The 26,306-nt window shown below is 44.0% G+C and overlaps 1 pseudogene and 1 gene segment (V, D, J or C); both read right to left on the bottom strand.

Moving 5' to 3' along the window:
* Positions 1-3,595: 3,595 nt before the first annotated feature.
* Positions 3,596-4,926, bottom strand: LOC148048858 (immunoglobulin lambda variable 8-61-like). The segment is given in 2 exon segments: positions 3,596-3,912; positions 4,881-4,926. Coding segments are annotated over 2 exon segments (363 nt in total).
* Positions 4,927-24,469: 19,543 nt separating this feature from the next.
* LOC148048857 (immunoglobulin lambda variable 6-57 pseudogene) lies at positions 24,470-25,744 on the bottom strand (annotated as a pseudogene).
* Between the last annotated feature and the right edge of the window lie 562 nt (positions 25,745-26,306).

Below are 26,306 nucleotides of genomic sequence, written 5' to 3'. Positions count from 1 at the left end.
AGTGGGACAGGGAGAGAAAGAGTGGGGAGAGAAAAAGAAAGAAATACTGTGAATCTAATGCACTTTCCTTGGCTCTCCGCCATTCCCCAGGGACCCTGTTCTTAGGAGATTCTCTCTTGGCCAATTACTTTACCTGTGCAGTAAGTGAGAACTCCTAAGAAAATTAAAGTCCAGCCCATGGTCAACTTTGGCAAGGATTATCCTTCTAGGGAGAAAAATAACAACCTTCTTCGGATCTTCTCCATTCTTTTCCTTAAATATCCTCCTTAAGTGCCCCTTCATGCAAATGAGATCTGCACCCATTGGTTCTACCAGAATTTTTTATTCCCACGAAGCCTCGCCATGTACCAGGGCACATTTGCATACAGGAGATTTTGAAAAATGGAGGAGACTTAAAAGCTCCCAATGAAATCCTAACCACCCTGTTGTTTCTGATGGAGCCTTCTATATTTCTTCCAACATCCTACTTTATATTGCATTGACATCCTTCAGTCTCAAAAGACTGTGGTATCGTGCTCTGGGAAGTGGTCAAAGCTGGAGTGTCCTCTCCAGAGCACCAGGCCTGGGTAGATTAATATGGAGGATAGACTGTTACCCAAGCAGCAGATCCCACCTCTCCACCTCACTGAAGTAGTCCAATGGAACGGCAGACCCAATACAATTGGTTCCAGCTGTGTTGCAGGAGTTACCAGAACGTGGTTGTACACAGTCACGAAATGCTTCCGGGACTCCAGCTCCGGATTTTGCCTCGAGGTTGACTCCTGAAGCTTTTTCCAGTAGTGGATAGAGCCACAAGGCAGTGGAGGTTTGTAATCAGAGTTTCCCTTCTCCTAGAAGATGGTCCTGCTGCTTTATCTGCCATTGGGGTGTAGAGCCCTCTTCCGCCTTCTAAACCATTGACCGTCTTCTCCTGTAACCCTGGAAAGGGGGCTTTACAAGGTGCTCCCAGCCTGCCAGCTGGACCAAGGTTTTTTAAGGAGGTGTTACTCCTTCATCACTCACCCTTTGTCCTGGCTTGTGACAGGCAGAGCCTGGCTTCCCAACGTTGGGCCCAGGATGGCTGGTTTCTACTTTATATATGAACATGATACAACAGAATAGTAGAATTGGAAAGACCTTGGAGGTCTTCTAGGCAGGAAACTCTCTGCCATTGCAGACAAATGGCTCTCCAATCTCTTCTTGAAAACCTCCAGTTTTGGACCACCGACAACTTCTGGAGTCAGGTTTTCCCATTGATTAATTGTTCTCACAGTCCTTAGTTCTAGGTTGCTTCTCTCCTTGATTAGTTTCCACCCATTGCTTCTTGTCCTGTCTTCAAGTGCTCTAAAATATAAATTGACCTCCTTTCCTTTGTACCAGTTTTAATGATGTCCCTAGCAAACATCCCTGGGGTCTAATTGAGGAATGCAAGAGAAATAAATCTATATACATGATAAATAACTGGATTTAGTGAATGAAGATCATTTGAATAGGATTCTCCTCTATTCTTGTCTTAAACAAAACTGAACATTTGTCTCTTTATGTCAAATATCACTGAGGATATACGGGGAGGGGGAGGGAGTGAACTCAACTGAAATGAACCCAAGAGAAGGATTTTGTCTCACTTCCCCACTTGAATCAATCACTGTGGAACTGACTCCCCGTCCAGATACAACAATAGTAGGTGGCTTCATCTTCAACCAGAGCCCCAGTGATAGTCAAGGACATCACATTCCCTGATCTGGACCCAGAGAAACGGGCTGGAACCCCCGATGGTCTGGAACTGGTTGCATAGATCAGAGCTCGAGGTTTATTCCCAGGGACCTGCTGGGACCAAGAAGGTTCGTTTCCATCCCCAAGACTTCCACCATCGTATCGACAAGATATGGTGACTGTGCCTCCAGAGGCCACAAATTCTGGGTCCTTCAGGGTCTGCAGCTGTTGAAGGCTGGGGCCTGAAAGAGAGCAAGATGTTGCTTGTTCAACGGAAGGTCAAGAGGACCATCAAGAATGACAAACTAAGTTACCTGGAAGGGAGATTATCTAAGGTTAGTTCTAGAAAGGGTTATGCCTCTTTCCAAAGGGATTTCTCTTACCAACAGAGAGTAGGGCTATGGTGAGAAGAAGTGCTTGGGTCATGGTGGGACAACTCAATGGGCCAAACTCTTCTCTCAAGTGAATGGATTTCCCCCTTGACTCCTCTCCACCTCTCTTAAATCCCCAAAGGACAAGACAGGATGCAAATATTTTCCACTTCAATGACCAAGCCAGCCCTCTCGGTGTTTGATTAGACAGGTGATAGGCAACTGCTAAGTTGTGTTTTGTCTGAAACTAATATTTCCCTGCAGTGGGAGGAAAGGAAGAGGCAAGAATTAGCTGTTTAATAGTCAGAAGACTCTCTGGGGTTCATTCCAAGATCTGCTTATTTTATCTGCTTGAGTTTACAAAGCCATATTACCAAAAATGCATTTGCATTTGGACAAAATGTGGAATGTATTGATGGAATGTATCCCATAATCATGGGACGGGTGGCTCAGTGGCTAAAATGCTGAGCTTGTTCACCAGAAGGGTTGACAGTTCAGCAGTTCGAATCCCTAGCGCTGCGTAACGGAGTGAGCTCCCGTGACTTCTCCCAGCTTCTGCGAACCTAGCAGTTGGAAAGCATGTTAAAAAATGCAAGTAGAAAAATAGGAACCAACTTAGGTGGGAAGGGAACAGTGTTCCCTGCATCTTCGGCATTGAGTCATGTCGGCCACATGACCACGGAGACGTCTTCGGACAGTGATGGCTCCTCGGCTTTGAAACTGAGATGAGCACCGCCCCCTAGAGTCAGGAACGACTAGCATGCATGTGTAGGGGAACCTTTACCTTTATCCTATACTCACTGATTAATTCACATAGTTCAAGAAGAGGAAATCTCCCCTTAAAACCACTAGTCTAAGGGGGGGACGGTCGTACTCCACTTGAACATATGGGCTAGAACAGGTGATTAGTAATCTCATATTCATTTTTGCTAACATTTGGAACATATTCCTGGAGGCAGAATTATTGAATATAACCATTTCCTTTTATCCTGCACTACTCACCTGTTTTGACAGTGATCTCTCGCCTCCCTCCCTTACTCTCAAGAAGGAGAGGAGGCATTTCAGGAGCCACATTTGGCCATGTTTTTCCTGATGTCATTTTTTGCACAAACACCCAAAGGGCATCAGCAGCCCCTACTGGCCACTGATATTGCAACATCTGTGTCATCCCCACCTGGGCTGAAGAAATGCAGCATTTGCTACCTTTTTAGGATCATCATTTTCTTTCTCCTGAAATATCAGAGGGGCAGAAGAAAAGGATGTGTTGGAAGGAAACAAGAGTGGGGCAAAATGTGCCTTCTTTATTAATTCTCCAAAGCACCTGAGGGCAGAACAAGAAGCAATGGGTGGAAACTAATCAAGGAGAGAAGCAACCTAAAACTAAGGAGAAATTTCCTGGCAGGAAGAACGATTAGTCAATGGAACGACTTGCCTCCAGATGTTGTGAAGGCTCCAACACTGGATGTTTTTAACAAGATGTAGGGTTTCCTGCCTGTGAAAGGAAATGTTTTTGTCTCACTTCCCCAACGGAATCAATCGCTGTGTAACTGACTACCCGTCCAGATGCAACAATAGTAGGTTGCTTCATCTTCAATCAGAGCCCCAGTGATAGTCAAGGACAACACATTCCCTGATCTGGAACCAGAGATACGGGCTGGAACCCCCGATGCTCTGGTACTGGTTGCAAAGATCAAAGTTTGAGGTTTCTTCCCAGGTACCTTCTGGGACCACCAAGGGTAGTTGCCATCCCCAAGGGTTCCACCATCATATCGACAAGAGATGGTGACTGTGCCTCCAGGGGCTACAAATTCTGGGTCCTTCAGGGTCTGCAGTTGTTGAAGGCTGGGGCCTGAAAGAGAGCAAGACGTTGCTTGTTCAACAGAGGGTCAAGAGGAGCACCACAAATGGAAAACTCAATAATGGAGCAAGGAAGCTTTTCTGGGATTAGCTCTAGACACAATTGTGCCTCTTTCCAAATGGATTTCACTCAAACTTGCCCCTGTGGCCAATTTTTAGTCTCTGTCTTCCTAAAGTCCCTTTTATCCCATCTCCAGTCAAGTGTTGATGGACCTGCAAATCACCCGTAGCTTCTCTCCAATTTTACCTCTTATCTTTTGATAGTTTTTACTCAAACCATGGGAGACTGGAATTGTGGGTCTGTGGGCTTTCTCTTTCCAATTCCTGTATTCCTCATCCCTCTTCATAGGGACAGAGAGACTTCTTTGCAGAGGGAAATGAACCTGCAGAAGTTTCTCTCCTGTTTCTTCAACTCTAGTTTCCACGGTCACTGGTCAAAGTAGTTGCTTCTGGTTTCAGGCTGAAGAGGCAGAGAGGAGGCTTTTGTCTCACTTCCCCAAAAGAATTCACCACCGTGCAACCCGTTGACTGTACCGCACCAGCTAACACAATAATAATCTCCCTCGTCTCCAGCCTCTGCATTGGCGATGGTCAAAGATCCTGTACTCCCAGACTGGGTGGAAGTGAACCGATTTGGGATCCCTTCTCCCCTACTACCACAGGTGCTACAGTGGACAAAATGGGGGGCTTCTCCTGCTTTCTGTTGGTTCCAGGCAATGGCAGCAAAACTCTGGGCTGTGCAGGAGATTGTAACATGGGACACGGAGCTGGAGGGTGGCTGAGTCCAAGTGGACTCACCATTGATGCCTTTTAATAAAGGAGGGATGGAGGGAGAGAAAGAGTGAGGAGAGAAAAAGAAAGAAATACTGTTAAACTGATGCATCTTTGTTCACTCGGAGCCATTTGTATACTTGTATGAGAATCACAGCCAAATCCTTTCTTGCCCCAGGAAAACTTTACCTGTGCAGTAAGTGAGGAGTGGAAGGAAGACCACAGCCCAACCCATGGTCACCTTTGACAATGAATGTCCTTCTAGGGAAGACAATTCTAACCTTCTTCTCCTTCTTTCCTTTCCTTAAATGCCTCTGATTGGCCGCTTCATGCAAATGTGGTCTCCACTGATTGGTTCCACTAGAATATTTTATTCCCCCAAAGCATTCTAAGGTCTTCTAGTTTAGCCAATGATGAGAGGCCACATTTGCATCAAGATTTGAAAATTGGGGAGACTTAAAAGCACCCAGATAAACCTGACTGCATTATTGGGGATCAGGGAACCTTCAATATTTCTTCAAACAACCTGCATTTAAATGAATGGAACATGGAAATGTTTATATGTAAATGTAATTTTGAAATCCTATTTATCTCCATGGCACGTAAGGACTCATATGCAATTCCTATAGAATCTGAAGCCTAATAGATGTGCAGAATATTGTTCAAAAAGCAAGAAATAAAATAAAAGTAGCAGTTGTGCAAAACAAACCAGAAATTTGCATTTGGTCCTTTTATTATTCACTTTGACAAATGTAGGATGGATTGGTGGATTGTGCCCCAAACTCACTGATTAATTGTTAGAGTTCAAGGAAAGTATGTCTCCTTGCCAGAATACCAGTCTAGGGAAAAGAAAGAGAAGTATCTTCCAACTGGACTTTTATACTAGAGCAGGTCATAAGCAATTTTCAGATTCTTTTTAATTGTTTCAAAAAGCGACTGGAAGTAGAGTTGGGGGTCCTATACTTTTTCCTTTTATCCTTCCTTATTTCACCTGCTGGGTGAGGACTCAGTGCCCTCCTCCCTCTCTTACACTAGAAGAAGAGATGAAACTTTGCAGGCGCCAACATCTGCCCATCCTTTTGCCAAAGTCATTTGTTGCACAAACATGAAAGGACAACAGCAACCCCTATTGGCCACTAATATGGCAGCATCTGTGTTATCCCCACCTGGGCCGAAGAAATGCAGCTTTTGCCATCCTTTGTGCTCCATCCTCATCCTTCTTCCATCCTGCTCCCCACTCCCTTTTTTGTCTGTTCCCAGAAGATAGACAGAAAAATTAGGAGGAGCTGAAAGAGAACAAGAATGGAACATTTTAATACTATGACACAAAAATGACATTTTAGGTCAACATTATATCTTTGTTTTGTCATCATGCTTCTCTGTGCTTGTCCTTCTTCACCTTCATGGCATGCTTGAGTTTGAGGTGAAGGATCTACAGCATCTTCCATCAGAAGAGTTTCATTTCTATAGTGGCTGATTCATTTCTCCTAAGAAGCAAAGCTTTAGCACATGGTCTCCTCGGTTCAACATCTAATGTGGGAGAACCACACATGATTATCCCAATCTTTACTAAGAGTTCATCCGTATTTCCACAATCCATGGACCAAATCTAACCCAGGAATTACTTTTTCGGGCTCTGTTGACATACAATCGCTCTTATCCCATTTCCAAACTCAGGTTGACCCAGTTAAAAATCACCTCTAGCTTCTCCAAGTTTACTTCTTTACATTCACAATTAGTACATATACCCAGGGGCTTTAGACAATGGGTCTGTTGGCTTCTCTGCACCCTTCTCATCCACACTCCATCACCCCACTTGCTGTCCATTGAGAGAGTTCTCTACAGATGGAGATGAACGTGCGGGAGTTTGGCTTGTGTCTTCGCCTCAATTTGAATGTCCCCGGTCGTAAGTCAAGGTCTGTTGCTTCTTGTTTCAGGTTGAAGAAGAAGAGAGGAGGTTTTTGTCACACTTCCCCATAAGAATTCACCAACGTGCAACGCAGTACCAGCACTGTCCCAGGTACCGCAATAATAATCTGCCTCGTCTCCAACCTCTGCATTGGTGATGGTCAAAGTTCCTGTACTTCCAGATCTCGTGGCAGTGAACCGATTTGGGATCCCTTCTCCCCTGCTACTGCAGCCATCACAGTGGACAAAATGGGGGGCTTTTCCTGGTTTCTGTTGATACCAGTAAATGTTTCTAGTAACCTGAGTTGTGCAGGAGATTGTAACGGTTCCACCTGGGGACACGGAGCTGGACGGGGGCTGAATCCAAGTGGACTGACCATCAATGCCTTTAAATAAAGAGGGGATGGAGGGAGAGAAAAATAAAGAAAAACTGTTAAACTGATGCATCTTCATTCACTCTGAGCCATTTCCAACTTCTTATGAGAATCACAGCCAAATCCTCTCTTGGCCCAGGAAAACTTTACCTGTGCAGTAAGTGAGGAATGCAAAGAAGACCACAGCCCAACTCATGGTCACCCTTGGCAAGGAATGTCCTTCTAGGGAAGACAATTCTAACCTCCTTCTCCTTCTTTCCTTTCCTTAAATGCCTCTGCTTGGCCGCTTCATGCAAATGAGGTCTGCACTCATTGGTTCCGCTACAATATTTTATTCCCCCAAAGCATTCTAAAGTCATCTAATTTAGACAATGACCAGAAAACACATTTGCATTGAGATTTAAAAATTGGGGAGACTTAAAAGCACGCAGATAAACCTGACTGCATTATTGGGGATCAGGGAACTTTCAATATTTCTTCAAACATCCTGCATTCAAATGAATGGAACATGGAAATGTCTATCTGTAAATGTAATTATGAAATTCTATTTATCTCCATGGCACGTAAGGACTCATATGCAATTCCTATAGAATCTGAGGCCTAACAGATATGCAGTACATTGTTCAAAAAGCAAGAAATAAAATACAAGAAGCCGTTATACAAAACAAACCAGAATTTTGCGTTTGGTCATTTGATTATGTCCTTTGACAAATGTAAGATAGATTGGTGGATTGTACCCCAAACTCATTAATTGTTGAAGGAAAGTATATCTCCCTGCCAGAATAACAGTCTAGGGAAAAGAAAGAGAAGCATCTTCCAACTGGACCTACATACTAGAGCAGGTCATAAGCAATTTTTATACCCTTTAATATATATATATATTTTGAAAAGCCACTGGGAACAGAGTTTGTGATCCTAAACCTTTTACTTTTATCCTTCCTTATTTCATTTGCTGGGTGAGGATTCAGTGCCCTCCTCCCTCCCTTACTCTAGAAGAAAAGATGAAACTTTGCAGGAGCCAACATCTGCCCATCCTTTTGCTGAAGTCATTTGTTGCACAAACATGAAAGGGCAGCAGCAACCCCTATTGGCCACTAATATGGCAGCATCTGTGTTATCCCCACCTGGGCAGAAGAAATGCAGCTTTTGCCATCCTTTGTGCATCATCGTCTTCCTTCTTCCGTCCTTCTCCCCTTTCTTCTGTCTATTCCCAGAAGATAGAAATAAAAAAATTGGAGGAGCTGAAAGAGAACAAGAATGGAGCATTTTTATACTATGATACTAAAAAAAGACATTCTAGGACAACATTATATCTTTGATTTTTCGTCATGCTTCCCTGGGCTTCTCCTTCTGGACTTAGTGGTATGCTTGATGTTGAGGTGAAGGATCTACAGCATCTTCCATCAGAAGTGTTTCATGTTCTTAGTGGCTGATTCATTTCTCTTAAGAAGCAAAGCTTTAGCAACTGGTCTCCCTGGTTCAACTTCTAATGTGGGAGAACATTAGATGACTAGATGATTAGAGGACTGTTCCAATCTTTATTAAGAGTACATCACTACTTCCACAATTCATGGCACCAATTTAACCCAAGAGTTACTTTTTAGTTTTCTGTTTTCATAGAATCCCCTTTATCCCTTCAAAGGCAGCCTTTGAAGAGTATTCGGAGACTACAACGCGTCCAGAATGCAGCCGTGCGAGCGATTGTGGGTGCACCCCGGTACACCCACGTTACATCTATCCTCCGCGAGCTGCACTGGCTACCGATTGGTCTCTGGATACGCTTCAAAGTGCTAGTCGTAACTTATAAAGCCCTTCATGGTATTGGACCTGGGTACTTGAGAGACCGCCTGCTGTCAATTACCTCCCATAGACCCATTAGATCGCACAGGGTCGGCCTCCTTCAGGTTCCGTCTACCAGCCAATGCCATCTGGCTACCACCCGGGGGAGGGCCTTCTCTGTAGCAGCTCCGGCCCTTTGGAATGAACCCCCCGCGGAGATTCGGACCCTCACCTCTCTCCAGGCCTTCCAGAAAGCCATCAAAACCTGGCTGTGCCGGCAGGCCTGGGGTTGATGAGTTCCCCTCCCCTCTCGACTTGTATGGCTGTATGACTTTTGTGTATTTTAATTACGTGTATTGTGTTTGTATCCCCTTTTCCCCTTTCGAGTTGTTCGCCGCCCTGAGTCCCTCCCGGAGAAGGGCGGCATACAAATCAATCAATCAATCAATCAATCAATCAATCAATCCCATTTCCACTCTAGTGTTGAACCAGATAAAAATCACCTCTACCTTCATTTCTTCTCCATTCACAATTTCTGAAGGGTTGAGGGTTGAAACCATGGGTCTATTGGCTTCCCTGCACCTTCCTCATCCACACTCCTGCCTCCATCATCCCTCTTGCTGTCCATTGAGAGACTTCTCTGCAGATGGAACATCAGATGAAACATCATACGTGTAGCGTTTTCAGCTTCTTTAGTTCTACCTACTTTACGTGTTATATCATCATTGGCTAACAAGTCTCCAAGGCACAATAATTGGTTAGTCCTTACATCATTGGTATACGTGAGAATGTGCATGTTGTTATAGCTGAATGAATACAAGTGTTATCAAATGAGTGAATAAAATGTTGCAGGTTCATTACGTTGTTTCATCCCGTGCCCTTGATGCCTGGGAACACACTGAAAGCAAAGAATAGCTGACAGGCAAATATTTTCTGCAGATTGCTGCAGTTTTTACTTACACGTGTAACCTCAGTTCCAAGGACCATCCAGATGATTCACTGTAAAAACCCTGCACTCATCCACAGTCCTGCCTCCATCATCCCTCTTGCTGTCTATTGAGAGACTTCTCTGCAGATGGAGATGAACCTGCAGGAGTTTTGCTTGTGTCATCTCCTCAAGTCGAATGTCCCCAGTCACAAGTCAAGGTACATTGCATCTGGTTTCAGGCAGAAGGGACACAGGTTTTTGTTAAACTTTCCCGTAAGAATTCACCACCGTGCAATGCAGTACCAGCACTGTCCCAGCTACCACAGAAATAATCTGCCTCGTCTCCAGCCTGTGATTGGTGATGGTCAAAGTTCCTGTACTCCAAGATCTGGTAGCAGTGAACCGATCTGGGATCCCTTCTCCCCTGCCATATCCGCTACATTGGACATAGCGAGGTGCTCCTCCTGCTTTCTGTTGATACCAAACAATACAGTTAGAGCTCTGAGTAGTTGTGCAAGAGATCCTAATAGTTCCACCTGGGGATATGGAACTTGTCGGAGGTTGAGTCCAACTTAATTGACCATCAACACCTTAAAGGGGGAGAGGGAGGGGAGAAGAAGGAAGGAAGACTGTTAGACTGGTGGAATTTGTTTCGTGCTCTTAGATATTTCCAAGGGACCAAGTTATTATGAGAATCACAGTCAAATCCTCTCTTGGCCCAGGAAAATTTTACCTGTGCAGTAAGTGAGGAGTGCAAGGAAGATCACAGCCCAACCCATGGTCACCTTTGGCAAGGAATGTCCTTCTAGGATTAATATGCAATTCCTACAGAATCTAAGGCCTAATATATGTACAGTATATTGTTCAAAAAGCAAGAAATAAAATCCAAGAAGACGTTGTACCAAACAAACCGAAATGTTGCATTTGGTCATTTTATTTTATTATTCGCTCTGACAAATTTAGATTGGATTGGTGGATTGTACCCAAACACAATGATTAATTGTTATAGTTCTCCTTAAATACGGTATTAGAGGAAGGACCAAAAAAAGAATGTGTTGGAAGAAAACAAGAATGGGACAAAGCAGGTCATCTTTATTCATTCTCTTACAGAAGATGTGAGGGTGCCAATCCTTACTGAGTGTTCATCCTTACATCCTCTATCTTGACCCAAACTTTCCCCAGTGGGCACATTTTAGCCTGTGTCTTCCTAAAGTCCCTTTTATCCCATCTCCAGTCAAGTGTTGATGCACCTGAAAATTCCCTGTAGCTTCTCTCCAATTTTACCTCTTATCTTTTGATACATGTTATTCAAACCATGGGGGACTGAGATTGTGGATCTGTGGGCTTTCTCTTTCCAATTCCTGTATTCCTCATCCCTCTTCATAAGGGCAGAGAGACTTATTTGCAGAGGGAAATGAACCTGCAAAGGTTTCTCTCGTGTCTTTTCGGCTCTAGTTTCCTTGGTCACCAGTCAAGGTATTTTGTTTCTTGTTTCAGGCTGAAGAGGCAGAGACGAGGCTTTTGTCACACTTCCCCATAAGAATTTACCACAGTGCAGCCTAGTACCAGCACTGTTCCAGTTACAGCAGTAATAATCTGCCTCGTCTCCAGCCTCTGCATTGCTGATGGTCAAGGATCCTGTAGTCCCAGACTGGGTGGCAGTGAATCGATTTGGGATTCCTTCTCCCCCGCTACTGCAGCCATCACAGTGGACAAAATGGGGAGCTTCTCCTGCTTTCTGTTGGTTCCAGGCAATGGTTCTAGTACTCTGGGTTGTGCAGGAGATTGTTATGGTTCCACCTGGGGACACGGAGCTGGAAGGAGGCTGAGTCCAAGCGGATTGACCATTAATGCCTTTAAATAAAGAGGGGATGGAGGGAGAGAAAAATAAAGAAAAACTGTTAAACTGATGCATCTTCATTCACTAGGAGCCATTTCCAACTTCTTATGAGAATTACAGCCAAGTCCTCTCTTGGCCCAGGAAAACTTTACCTGTGCAGTAGCAATAGCAATAGCAATAGCAGTAGACTTATATACCGCTTCATAGGCCTTTCAGGCCTCTCTAAGCGGTTTACAGAGAGTCAGCATATTGCCCCCAACAATCTGGGTCCTCATTTTACCCACTTCGGAAGGATGGAAGGCTGAGTCAACCCTGAGCCGGTGAGATTTGAACCGCTGACCTGCTGATCTAGCAGTAGCCTGCAGTGCTGCATTTAACCACTGCGCCACCTTGGCTCAGTAAGTGAGAAGTGCAAGGAAGACCACAGCCCAACCCATGGTCACCTTTGTCAAGGAATGTCCTTCTAGGGGAGACAATTCTAACCTTCTTCTTCTCCTTTCCTTTCCTTAAATGTCTGTCCTTGGCTGCTTCATGCAAATGAGGTCTGCACTCATTGGTTCCGCTACAATATTTTATTCCCCCAAAGCATTCTGAGGTCGTTTAATTTAGCCAATGACCAGAAAACACATTTGCATAAAACATTTGAAAATTGGCGAGACTTTAAAGCTCCCAGTTAAACCTGACTGCATTATTGGGGATCAGGGAACCTTCCATGTTTCTTCAAATATCCTACTTTTTACATGAATGGGAAATGCAAATGTTTATATAGAAATGTGATTATGAAATTCTATTCATCTGCATAACATGTAAGGGCTAAAACACAATTACTATAGCATCTGGGGATAGCTAGCTAGCTAGATAACTGACTGACTAGACAGACGGACGGACGGATGGACGGACGGACGGACGGACGGATATTCAAAAAACTAAAAAGTTGTTGTGCAAAACACACCAAATTACAAGCGATATTTTGGATGATAAGGGACACTCTTGAATGACCAATAGATATGATAATTATTTTTCCAAATACTAGCAGACAGCATTATGTAAAGGACAGATTTCAGGAATTTTATAGTATCTGCACAAACATGGATTCATATCAAACATCCCTATGTTATAAAGGAGGAAGAGGGAAAGGGTGAAAGCATAAACACCGGGTAGAGCTGGTCCTTCTTAATCAAGGACAAATGGATGTGATAGACGTATCCATTTGTCTTAAATCAACCAAAATTGGGTAGTTCTTCGATTGCATGATGTAGAAGGACCAAAAGGAACACTGGGTTTGAGCCCTAATGCCATTTCTCTAAATGCAATGACAACACCCTTCAAATGGAAGGAGTTTTCTGGACTCCCAGAGAGACACGAGGCCAAGAAATCACCTGTAGACTCCAATTGAGGAGTGTTAAGAAAAATAGAAAGAAAAGACATGAAGAACAGCGGGACTTTCTAAATGAAGATCACCTGGATGGGTTGCTCTTGTCCGCTGGTCTTCTATCAACTCAAAGTCCACATTTCTTTCTCAATGTCAAATGTCACTTCTGAAAACAGAGCAATTTTAAAAAAGAGAAATTGAAATGAACCCTGGAGAAGGTTTTTGTCTCACTTCCCCACCTGAATCAATCACTGTGGAACTGACTACCCGTCCAGACACAACAATAATAGGTGGCTTCGTCTTCAACCAGAGCCCCGGTGATAGTCAAGGACATCACATTCCCTGATCTGGACCCGGAGAAACGGGCTGGACCCCCGATGGTCTGGAACTGGTTGTATAGATCAAAGCTCGAGGTTTATCCCCAGGGAACTGCTGGTACCACGAAGGGTAGTTGCCATCCCCAAGATTCCCACCATCGTATCGACAAGATATGGTGACTGTGCCCCCAGGGGTCACAAATTCTGGGTCCTTCAGGTTCTGCAGTTGTTGAAGGCTGGGGCCTGAAAGAGAGCAAGATGTTGCTTGTTTAACAGAGATTCAAGAGGAGCACCACAAATGGAAAACTCAACAATGGAGCAAGGAAGGTTTTCTGGGATTAGTTCTAGACAGAATTGTCCCTGTTTCCAAATGGATTTCTCTTACCAACGGAGATCAGGACGATGGAGAGAAGAAATGCCTGGGACATGGTGGGACAATTCAATGGGCCAATCTCTTCTCTCAAGCCAATGGATTTCCCCCTTGCCTCCACTCCTCCTCTCTTAAACCCCCAAAGGACAAGAGAGGATCCCCTCATGCAAATATTTTCCTCTTCAACTACCAACCCAGCCCTCTGAGTGTCAGATTAGAGAAGGGATGAGCAACTGCTAAGATGTATCTTGTCGAAAACTATTATTTCCCTGCACTGGGATAAAAGGAAAAAAAATAGCGATTTAGTAGACTGAAGTCTATCTGGGGCTCATTCCAAGAACCTGTTTTGATCTGCTGGAATCTACAAAGCCATATTACAGGAAAAAAAATGTATTTGCCTTTGGACAAACATTGGATGGATTGATGGAATGTATCCCATCTTCGTTGATTAATTCACATGATTCATGGAGAGGAAATGTCCCTTCGAGACCAGCAGTCTAAAGCAAAAGAAGAGTTGATGACATATTGACATTGACATTCCATTATCAGGCTAGGTGACACCTTCTGTGGGACTTTGGTTGAAGGGCCTTGTTTCAGTTCTTCACATCGCTTCTACTGATCTCATGTGGTCCATGGGTGATAAGATTGGCTGATCATCATTAGATGTGATCTCATGTGCCGTGTGACCTGTTGTATGTTCAGTTGGTCATTGTGTGAGAAGGTCACCAACTAAAGAGTTGGCCGGTGCCATTGTTGGTTGGTCATTTCTCTAGTTTCAAATTAACAGAGTTGGAAGGGGCCTTGTGGGTCATCTAGTCCAACGCCCAGCCCACTTGATTGATAGGGTCCCCTATGGGTTTGTAGCCTGGTTCAAAATCAATGTATCTGTAGGTAGATATGTTGGTTGAATACCAAGCTTCAGTAAATTTACATTTGTAGCAAATGATAGCACATGAATATATCACATCGTGGCAAACCTGTCTATCATTTCTAACAAAGAGGAGGGTTTAATCCATTTGGGCATGTGGACTAGGGCAGGTCATCAGTAATCCATGCATTCATTTTTCATAATTTCTGGAACATACCCTTGGAAGCAGAACGGTTTGACCTAACCATTTCCTTTCATCCGGCACTACCACACTTATTCAGTGAATGCTCAGTGTCCTCCTCCCTCCCTTACCCTCAAGGAGGAGATGAGACATTTCAGGAGCCACATCTGGCCATGCTTTGGCTCAAACATGAAAGGGCACCAGCACCCCCTGCTGGACACTGATATTGCAACATCTGTATCCTCCCCACCTGGTCTTCTTCTCAATTCGAAAGTCCCCGGTCACAGGACATGGTCTGTTGCTTCTTGTTTCAGGCTGAAGGGGAAGAGAGGATGATTTTGTCACCCTTCCCCCTATGAATTCACCCCCGTGGAACAGAGTGCCACCAGTGTTCCAGCTGCCACAGTAATAATCGGCCTCATCTCCAACCTCTGCATTGGTGATGGTCAAAGTTCCTGTGGTCCCAGACTGGGTGGCAGTGAACCGATCGGGGATCCCTTCTCCCCTATTGCAGCCTTTACAGTGGACATACTGAGGGCCTTTTCCTGCTTTCTGTTGAAACCATCTAACACTGTTAGTATTCGGAGTTGTGCAGGAAATCGGAATCGTTCCACCTGGGGACACGGAGCTCGAAGGAGGCTGAGTCCAACTTAATTGACCATCAATGCCTTTAGGAGAGAAAATGACAGAAATACTCTGACTCTGATTCCTTTGCTCTTAGACATTTCCAGGGGACCAAATTCTTATGAGAATGATAACCAAATCCTCTCTTGGCCCAGGAAAACTTTACCTGTGCAGTAAGTGAGAAGCGCAAGGAAGACCACAGCCCAACTCATGGTCACCTTTGGCAACAAATGTCCTTCTAGGGAAGACAATTCTAACCTTCTTCTTCTTCTTTCCTTTCCTTAAATACCTCTGCTTGGCCTCTTCATGCAAATGAGATCTGCCCAATTGGTCCTACTAGAATATTTTATTCCCCCAAAGCATTCTGAGGTCCTCTAGCTTAGCCAATGACCAGAGGACAGATTTGCATAAAGATCTGAAAATTGGGGTTACTTAAAAGCTTCCAGTTAAACGTGACCACATTATTGGGGATCAGGGAACCTTCCATGTTTATTCAAACATCCTACTTCTTACATGAACGGGAAATGCAAATGTTTATATAGAAATGTGATTATGAAATTCTATTCATCTGCATAACATGTAAGGGCTAAAACACAATTACTATAGCATCTGGGGATAGCTAGCTAGCTAGCTAACTAACTAGATGGATGGATGAATGGAAAGATGGATGGATGGATGGATGGAGGGAGGGAGGGAGGGAGGGATGGATGGAGGGATGGAGGGATGGATGGAGGGATGGAAGGAGGGATAGATGGATAGATATTCAAAAAGCAAGAAATAAAGAAGACATCATGCAGAAAACACAAAATTACAAGTGATATTTTGGATGATAAGGGACAGTCTTGAATGACCAATAGATATGATAATTGTTTTTCCAAATACTAGCACACAGCATTATGTAAAGGACAGATTTCAGGAATTTCATAGTATCTGCACAAACGTGGATTCATATCAAACATGCCTAAGTTATAAAGGAGGAAGAGGGAAAGGATGAAAGCATAAACACCGGGTAGAGCTAGTCCTTCTCAATGAAGGACAAATGGATGTGATAGATGCATTTGTCTTAAATCAACCAAAATTGGTCTTAAATCAACCAAAATTGGATGGTTCTTGGATTGGATGATGTAGAAGGACCAAAACCAACACTGGGTTTGAGCCCTAATGTCATTTCTCTAAATGCAATGACGACACCCTTCAAATGCCAGGAGTTTTCTGGACTCCCAGAGTGACACGAGGCCAAGAAATCACCTGTAGACTCCAATTGAGGAGTGTAAGAAAAATAGAAAGAAAAGACATGAACAGCAGCTGGACTTTCTAAATGGAGATCACCTGGATGGGATGCTCTTGTCAGCTGGTCTTCTATCAACCCAAAGTCCATATTTCTTTCTCTCTGTCAAATGTCACTTCTGAAAACAGAGCAATTTTTAAAAAGAGAAATTGAAATGAACCCAAGAGGAGATTTTTGTCTCACTTCCCTACTTGAATCAATCACTGTGGAACTGACTACCCGTCCAGACACAACAATAGTAGGTGGCTTCGTCTTCAACCAGAGCCCCGGTGATAGTCAAGGACATCACATTCCCTGATCTGGACCCGGAGAAACGGGCTGGAACCTCCGATGGTCTGGAACTGGTTGTATAGATCAAAGCTCGAGGTTTATCCCCAGGGAACTGCTGGTACCACGAAGGGTAGTTGCCATCCCCAAGATTCCCACCATCGTATCGACAAGATATGGTGACTGTGCCCCCAGGGGTCACAAATTCTGGGTCCTTCAGGTTCTGCAGTTGTTGAAGGCTGGAGCCTGAAAGAGAGCAAGATGTTGCTTGTTTAACGGTGGGTCAAGAGGAGCACCACAAATGGAAAACTCAACAATAGAGCAAGGAAGGTTTTCTCGGATTAGTTCTAGAAAGAATTGTTTCTCCTTCTAAATGGATTTCTCTTACCAACAGAGATCAGGACGAGGGAGAGAAGAAATGCCCAGGACATAGTGGAACAATTCAATGGGCCAATCTCTTCTCTCAAGCCAAAGGATTTCCTCCTTGTCTCCACTCCTCCTCTCTTAAACCCCCAAAGGACAAGAGAGGATCCCCTCATGCAAATATTTTCCTCTTCAACTACCAACCCAGCCCTCTGGGTGTCAGATTAGAGAGGGATGAGCAACTGCTAAGATGTGTCTGGTCCAAAACTATTATTTTCCTGCATTGGGAGAAAAGGAAGAAACAAGAATTAGTGGTTTAGTAGACTGAAGTCTATCTGGGGTCATTCCAAGAACCTGTTTTGATCTGCTGGAATCTACATAGCCATATTACCAAAAAAAAGTATTTTCCTTTGGACAAAACATTGGATGGGTTGAGGGAATTTATCCCACATTCGTTGATTAATTCACATGGTTCAAGGAGAGAACCTGTCCCTTCGAGATCAGCAGTCTAAGGCAAAAGAAGAGCTATTGACATATTGACATTGACATTCCATCATCAGGCTAGGTGACACCTTCTGCGGGACTTTGGTTGAAGGGCCTTGTTTCAGTTCTTCACATTGCTTCTACTGATCTCAGGTGGTCCGTGGGTGGTAAGATTGGCTGACCATCATTAGATGTGATCTCTTGTGTCGTGTGACCTGTTGTATGATGAGTTGATCATTGTGTAAGATGGTCACCCACTAAAAAGTTGGCTGGTGCCATTGTTGGATGGGCATTTCTCCAGTTCCAAATTAACAGAGTTGGAAGGGGCCTTGTGGGTCATCTAGTCCAACCCCCAGCCCACTTGATTGATACAGTCCCCTTTGGGTTTGTAGCCTGGTTCTAAATCAATGTGTCTGCAAATAGATATGTTGGTTGAATACCAAGCTTCAGTGAATTTACATTTGTAGCATATGATAGCGCATGAATATATCACATCGTGGCAAACCTGTCTATCATTTCTAACAAAGAGGAGGGTTTAATCCATTTGGGCATGTGGACTAGGGCAGGTCATCAGTAATCCATGCATTCATTTTATTTCATTTCCGAAACATACCCTTGGAAGCAGAATGGTTGGACCTAACCATTTCCTTTCATCCGGCACTACCACACTTATTCTGTGAATGCTCAGTGTCCTCCTCCCTCCCTTACCCTCAAGAAGGAGATGAGACATTTCAGGAGCCACATCTGGCCATGCTTTTGCTCAAACATGAAAGGGCACCAGCACCCCCTGCTAGCCACTGATATTGCAAGATCTACATCCTCCCCACCTGGTCTTCTCCTCAATTCAAATGTCCCCGGTCACAGGACATGGTCTGTTGCTTCTTGTTTCAGGCTGAAGAGGAAGAGAGGAGGTTTTTTGTCACCCTTCCCCCTATGAATTCACCACCATGGAACAGAGTGCCACCAGTGTTCCAGCTGCCACAGTAATAATTGGCCTCGTCTCCAGCCTCTGCTTTGGTGATGGTCAAAGTTCCTGTGGTCCCAGACTGGGTGGCAGTGAACTGATCAGGGATCCCTTCTCCCCTATTGCAGCCTTTACAGTGGACATACCGAGGGCCTTTTCCTGCTTTCTGTTGAAACCATCTAACACTGTTAGTACTTGGGGTTATACAGGAAACCGCAATGGTTCCACCTGGGGACACAGAGCTCGAAGGAGGCTGAGTCCAACTTAATTGACCATCAATGCCTTTAGGAGAGAAAAAGACAGAAATATTCTGACTCTGATTCCTTTGCTCTTAGACATTTCCAAGGAACCAAGTTCTTACAAGAATCAGCCAAATTCTCTCTTGGCCCAGGAAAACTTTACCTGTGCAGTAAGTGAGAAGCACAAGGAAGACCACAGCCCAACCCATGGTCACCTTTGGCAAGGAATGTCCTTCTAGGGAAGACAATTCTAACCTTCTTCTCCTCCTTTCCTTTCCTTAAATGCCTCTGCTTGGCCTCTTCATGCAAATGAGATCTGCACCAATTGGTTCTACTAGAATATTTTATTCCCCCAAAGCATTCTGAGGTCTTCTAGCTTAGCCAATGAGCAGAGGACAGATTTGCATAAAGATCTGAATATTGGGGAGACCTAAAAGCTCCCAGTTAAACCTGAGCACATGATTGGGGATCAGGGAATCTTCAATGTTTCTTCAAACATCATCATCCTTCTTCCATCCTTCTCCCCCTTTTTCTTTTTAGACAGAAAAATAAGGAGGAGCTGAAAGAAAATAAGAATGGAACATTTTAATGCTATAATACCAAAAATGACACTCAATATTATATCTATGTTTTGTCATCATGCTTCTCTGTGCTTTTCCTTCACTTTAGTGGTATGTTTGAGGTTGAGGTAAAGGATCTATTCCATAGCAGCTTCCATCAGAAGAGTTTCATGTTTTTAGTGGCTTATTCATTTCTCCTAAGAAGCAAAGCTTTGGCGTATGGTCTTCTCAGTTCAACATCTAATGTGGGAGAACCACGCATGATTATTCCAATCTTTATTAAGAGTTCATCTGTATATCCACAATCTATGGTGCAAACCTGACCCAGGAATTACTACTTAGTCCTCTGACCTCAGACAACAATCTCTTTTACTCCATTTCCAATCTAGCTTGACCCAGTTAATAGTCACTTCTAACTCCTGCAAGTTCACTTCTTCTTCATTCACAATTTGTGGAGGGTTGAGACCATGGATCTATGGGCTTCCCCGCACCCTTCTCATCCACACTGCTGTCTCCATCATCCTTCTTGCTGTCCATTGAGAGACTTCTCTGCAGATGGAGATGAACCTGCAAGAGTTTGGCTTGTGTCTTTTCCTCAATTCGAATGGCCCTGGTCACAAGTCAAGGATTGTTGCTTCTTGTTTCAGGCTGAAGAGGAGTACCAGCACTGTCCCAGCGACCACAGAAATAATCTGCCTTGTCTCCAGCCTGCGCATTGGTGATGGTCAAAGTTCCTGTAGTCCCAGATTTGGTGGCAGTGAACCGATCTGGGATCCCTTCTCCCCTGCTAAGAGGAGCCAAGGTGGCGCAGTGGTTAAATGCAGCACTGCAGGCTACTGCTAGATCAGCAGGTCAGCGGTTCAAATCTCACCGGCTCAGGGTTGACTCAGCCTTCCATCCTTCCGAGGTGGGTAAAATGAGGACCCAGATTATTGGGGGCAATATGCTGACTCTCTGTAAACCGCTTAGAGAGGCCTGAAAGGCCTATGAAGCGGTATATAAGTCCACTGCTATTGCTATTGCTATTGCTGCTGCTTCCACTACATTGGAAATAGCGAGGTGCTTCTCCTGGTTTCTGTTGGTAGCAGCCAATGCAGTAAGAACTCTGCTCAGCTGTGCAGGAGAGTGTAACCGTTTCACCTGGAGATACGGAAGTTGTCAGAGGTTGAGTCCAACCTATTTGACCATTAATGCCTTTAAAGGGGGAGAGAGAGGGGAGAACAAGGAAGGGCTACTGCTAAACTGATGCATCTTCCTTTGCCTTGATCATTTCCAAAGGACCAAGTCCTGAAAATTACAACCAAATTCTCTCTCAGACCAGGAAAACTTTACCTGTGCTGTAAGTGAGGAATGCAAGGAAGACCACAGCCCAACTGATGGTCAACAGTTGGCAAGGAATGTCCTTTTAGGAAAGAAAAGTATAACCTTCTTCAGAGCTTCTCCTTTCCTTTCCTTAAATGCCCCTTGCTTTCGCCTTTCATGCAAATGAAATTTTCATTCATTAGTTATTCCCCAAAAGCATGGTGTTGTTTTGTAGTTAAGTCAATGAACAACAGAGAGATTTGCATATGTCAGATTTGGAGCCAGGGAGGGGGAAAATGTCTGTGGGGATTCTAAGTCATCTGGGTCAGTTGTCTCAAAGGTGTTTTTTCAAAAGGCAACTGGACTGTTTTTCCAAGAAGAAAGAGAAGGAGGAGGAGGAGGAGGAGAAGGAGACAGTGTGCAGAGTTATTATAAAATGAAATTAGGAGCAGTTCCAGCAGTAGTAGTAGTAACAGTACTAGTAGCGTTTGTAGCAGTGAGAGTAGAAGCCGAAGCAGGAGGTGAGGACACAATAGAGATAGAAAGCATCATGAATATTGGAGAGGATTAACAGCTGTTCAGCTTTAAATGGGAGGAATGTCAGGGTAATTATGATTTAATAGCTGACCAGATGCTGTAATGATGATGCAATGGTAGGAATAAAACAGCAGGGTTATTTGACTCTTACCACTGTAAGAGTCTGTATTATAAGAAAGGCCCTATTGGGGCATATCTCTCTCTTCATGTATTCTTCCCTGCTGTAGCTGCTGATTGATTGTTTGAACTTTGCCCAGTATATGTATGTATATATTCTTTGATAAAACCATTATTTAAATACAAACCTCTGGTTACTGTATTTGATCCTGGGTTGTCTCATATAGTCACACTGTGCGCACACTGTCATTATCAAACTGCCCTAAGATTTCAGTAACGAACAAGCAAAGAATAAAAGCCAAAATGTAAGTGGAGCGGGACTTTCTGAGGGAAGATCGTTTGGATAGGATGGTCTTCTCCTCTTGCCTTATATCCACCACAATTCTACATGTCACTGAGGCAGGCAGAACAAAAAAAAGGGGGGGAGGGTGAAGGGTTTTTGTCTCACTTCCTCTTCTGAACAAACCACTGTGGAACTGATCGCCTGACCAGACACAACAATAATAGGTGGCTTCATCTTCAACTTGAGCTCCAGTGATAGTCAAGGACATCATGTTTCTTGATCTGGACCCGGAGAAACGTTCTGGAACTCCTGGTGGTCTGGAAGTGGTATAAGAGATCACTCCTCGATGTTGGTGCCCAGCTATCTCCTGGGTCCACAAAGGGTAGTGGCCATCTCCAAGATTCCCACCATCGTATCGACAAGATATGGTGACTGTGCCCCCAGCTGCACCAAATTCTGCGTCCTTCAGGGTCTGCAGTTGTTGAAGGCTAGGACCTGAAAGAGAGCAAGATGTTGCTTGTTCAATGGAAGGTCAAGAATGGCCAACTCAACTGTCCAGCAAGGAGGTTCTTCCAAGTTTAGTTCTAGAAAAGGTTGATCCTACTTCCAAAAGGATTTCTCTTACCAACAGAGATTAGGACGATGGAGAGAAGTGCCTGGATCATGGTGGGAGAACTCAATGGACAAAGCCCTTCTCTAAACCAAGTGGATTTCCCACTCCCCTCCTCTCCACCTCTCCTAAATCCCCAAAGGACAAGATAAGACCTCCTCATGCAAATCTCTTTGCTCTTCAACTACCAACCCAACCCTTTGGGAGGCTGATTAGAGAGTAAAGGAAGAAGCTGCTAAGATATGACTTGTTGAAAAGCAATATTTCTGGTAGTAAGGAGCGGAGGACGAGGCTGATAAGCACCAACCTTTATCTTCCTTGAAACGCTGCCAAAGACCTAACTGGCAATTTGCTTGGCGAGGCCACACGGAGCAAAGAGTCAAAACAGAGCTTCAGAATTAAACCAGCATGAACAAAGTTGCTTCCTGCAAAGGCTCATGTGCCTTTGCTCCTCCTTTATGTCCTATGGGAGGGGCCAATCACCTCCAAGCCTTACTCCCAAGTCGTCCCTTTTGTTTTAACTGTTCTTGCCTTCTGGCAGCTCTGTGCATGTATGCACTGGGAACAGGTTCCCCCTGTTCCTCTGCCTTGTTGCTGTCTGACTTGGAGCTCTGGAGGCACATAACTCACAGATGGCCCCAGCCCCCTCTCTTCCCCAGCCCCCTCTCTGCCTCTCACACAGAGCCCTCATCCAAGCCTTCCCCAGACTCCCCGACTGGCCCATGTTCCTCCCCAACCTCCTCACTGTCCAACTTTGTTGCCAGCTCCAATTCTGTGACCGATCATGCCCTCCTCCCTCCCTTACTCTAGAGGAAAAGTCTGGACTTTGAAGGAGCCACATCTGTTATCCTTTTGCTTAAGTTATTGTTGTTGTTTTGGAAAAAACATGAAAGGGCACCAGCAGCCCCTACTGGCCACTGATGTTGCAACATCTGCAATATCCCCATCTGGGCTGAAGAAATGCAGCATTTATGGTCCTTCAAGAACCATCATGTCATCCTCTTCAAACATCAGAGGTAGGGCAGACAAAAGAAAAGAATGATGTAGTGTTGTGATAAATAATAGTTGGATATGAATATTGAATGGTACCCATGAAAGGAAGATTAGAAATCCTTTTGGATTATATACAAAGGTTAATAAAAAAGAATTAAGTTAGATACAGTTAAGTTTTGATTATTAGGGGGGAAATGTTATGATACAGGATATAGTCAAATAAAGGAGGGATAATGATGACAACCTATATATATGTATGAGTATAATATAAGGAAACTAGATGAAAATTGCCAACAGTGATTTGGAAAGGAGGATTAGAAAAGTTTGTTATTAAACATTAAGGATGTTTAGCTAGAATAGGACATAAGGATTCAGTGTTATTTGAGGATTTTAGAAATATTAAATGAAATGCCAGTATGTGGTTATGTATTAAACTTTGGTATATTTTATGATGAAGGATGTTTAAATAATTATAGTCAAATATAAATGGAGGTATAAGGGTAACATGTATAAATATTTGAGTTAAAATACTTGAGTTAATATGAATTATGTTTTATGACTATGGAAGAGATGTACAAAAACCTTTTGTAACCAACTTATAGACTTTCTACCGTATGTAAAGAAGGAAGATTTTATGTGTTGTGTTTGTTTTGAAAATAAAAATAAATTCTATTTTTAAAAAAAGAAAAGAATGAGATGAAAAAAAGGACAAGGAGGGGACAAATGTGCCTTCTTTATTACTTCTCCTACAGAGGATGACACCAAGAATCGCCTGCTGATTTTAATACTTCGGTTTGAAAAAAAGAAGTTTAGGTAGGAATTATCTACACATCTGGAATAATCTGCTTCTGTGCGCTTGTCCTTCTCAGCCTTAGTGGTTCCAATGCAACTCATTTAACAATTGCAATTGTTAAGAGGCGAATTGATAAGTGGGTTGCCCTGAATCTTTGGGCCTTCTGTGCCATAGTTGTTAAACGAATTTCTGCAGATGTTGCTTTAATCTCATGGTTGTGAGAATGAAGCTAGTTTCCCCCCATTGACTTGGTTTGTTGGAAGACAGTGGGGAAGGACCCAGGGGCTGATCACATGACTCCAGAATGCTAGAACCATCCAAAATAAGTGTCTGACTTTGTGCAATTCTTTTGTAAAACCATCTGCAACCTGTGTTGAGTGAAGACTTCAAGGAAGGCTGAGACACCTTCTGGTTTTTGTCACAGTTCCCCATCAAGTGCAATCACTGTGCACTGAGAAGTTTCACCACTAGTCAAACAGTAATAGTCAGCCTCGTCTTCTGGTTGAACGTTGGAGATGGTCAAAGAGGCCGAATTGGAGGAAGAATCGTAAGAACCCGAAAACCGTTCAGGGATTCCAGACGGCCTCTCACTATATTTATAGATCACTGCTAGGGGTTTAGTGCCAGGTTTCTGCTGATACCAGTGCACATAGTAACCACTAATGCTACCCCCTTCCCTGGTACAGGTGATCCTGACTGTTCCTCCTGGGGACACCGACAGAGAAGCTGGTTGAGTCATGGTGAACTGGGCCAAGGCACCTGCAGGGGGAAGAAAAGAGATGAAATGCATGTAAGATGCCATAAGAGAGAAACATTTTTAATTCAACTGAAAGAAAAGAGAAACAGGACTAGGAGAAGGGAATAATTCTAGAAATGTAGAAATCTTCCAAGGAAGAGGAGAAGATGCTTGATCTTTGCCTGGCAACAGGATCCTTTACCAGTGAAGCAGGTGAGGAGGAAGGGGAGGAAGAGAAACGGTTGACCCATGGCAGAGAAATGGGCAAGGACTGATCTTCTGAAACCAAAGTTCCTTCTAGGTGGACCTCTTCTCCTCACCCTTAAGTTGAGCTGCAAGAAAGAGAGGCTGCAAAGGTATGCAAATACCCTTCCTCTTTCTCCCTTTTAAAGCCTCTACATCTATTTCTAGGACAAGGGCAGGAGGTGATTGGCAGGAGATTTCATTGGTGAATCTCCACTGAAAGAGGAAGGAGGAAGGGTAGAGAGTCCAACTCCATCTCTCTTCCCATAACATCCCGAACTGATCTGTCTTTAGGATTCCCAGATTTCAGCCTGAGAAACTAAGCAAAGGGTCAGATAGGCAGGTGGACCATTGGAAAGAGGTGGTCCCTGCATTAAGCTGGCCCCCCCATGCCATAAAAGCTTTAGAAAGAGGACTAGAAACTTAAACGTCACTCAGAAGAATATGGGGAACTAGTGCAGTTGCTCCCCTCAATTCAGGGAAGTGACCTAACTTTGAGGTTAATGCAGGGTGTGCTAAAAGCAAAGGGGTGGGCTTCTCCGCCCAAACACATTAACCCCTCCCCAAATTCAACAAAGCATGTGGCCATCTCCATCCAGGGACGTCATTCCTTTTCTTGAATGTACACCACCTCTACAGGTAGTCCTCAATTTATGACACACCTGAAACCATCAAGGAGGTCATTACATGAGTCACATCCAATTCTATGACCATCCTTCCCACAGTTGTTAAGCAAATCCCTGCAGTTGTTAAGGGAATCTGTGTCCCCCCCATTGATATTCTTTGTAGAATGCCAGCTGGGGAGGTGATGGAAGGTGATGACGACATGAAAAGAGGATGCTGAAACTGTCAAAAATACATTTCCTTGATGCGTGAAATTCTTCTGTCAAACCACCTGCAACCAGTGTTGAGCGAAGCCTTCAAGGAAGACAGAGGCACCTTCTGGTTTTTGTCACAGTTCCCCATAAGGTGGAATCACTGTGCACTGATAATTGCCATCATAAGACAAACAGTAATAGTCAGCCTCATCTTCTGGTTGAACGTTGGAGATGGTCAAAGTGGCTGAATTGGCGGAAGAATCATAAGAACCAGAAAATCGCTCGGGGATTCCAGAAGGTCTGCTAGAATAACTATAGATCACTAGTACCGGTTTAGTGCCAGGTTTCTGTTGATACCAGCTCACATAGTAGCTAGTAATGCTACCACCTGCCCTGGTACAGGTGATCCTGACTTTTCCTCCAGGGGATACCGACTCAGAAGCTGGTTGAGTCATGGT

This window comes from Thamnophis sirtalis, unplaced genomic scaffold, assembly GCF_051295495.1.
Source record: "Thamnophis sirtalis isolate CommonGarterSnake01/CBP01778 unplaced genomic scaffold, rThaSir2_p1.2 scaffold_2, whole genome shotgun sequence".
In the NCBI taxonomy this organism is placed as follows: Eukaryota; Metazoa; Chordata; class Lepidosauria; order Squamata; family Natricidae; genus Thamnophis; species Thamnophis sirtalis.
The sequence above is the reverse complement of the archived record's forward strand: the minus strand, read 5'-3'. Positions and strand labels throughout refer to the sequence as shown.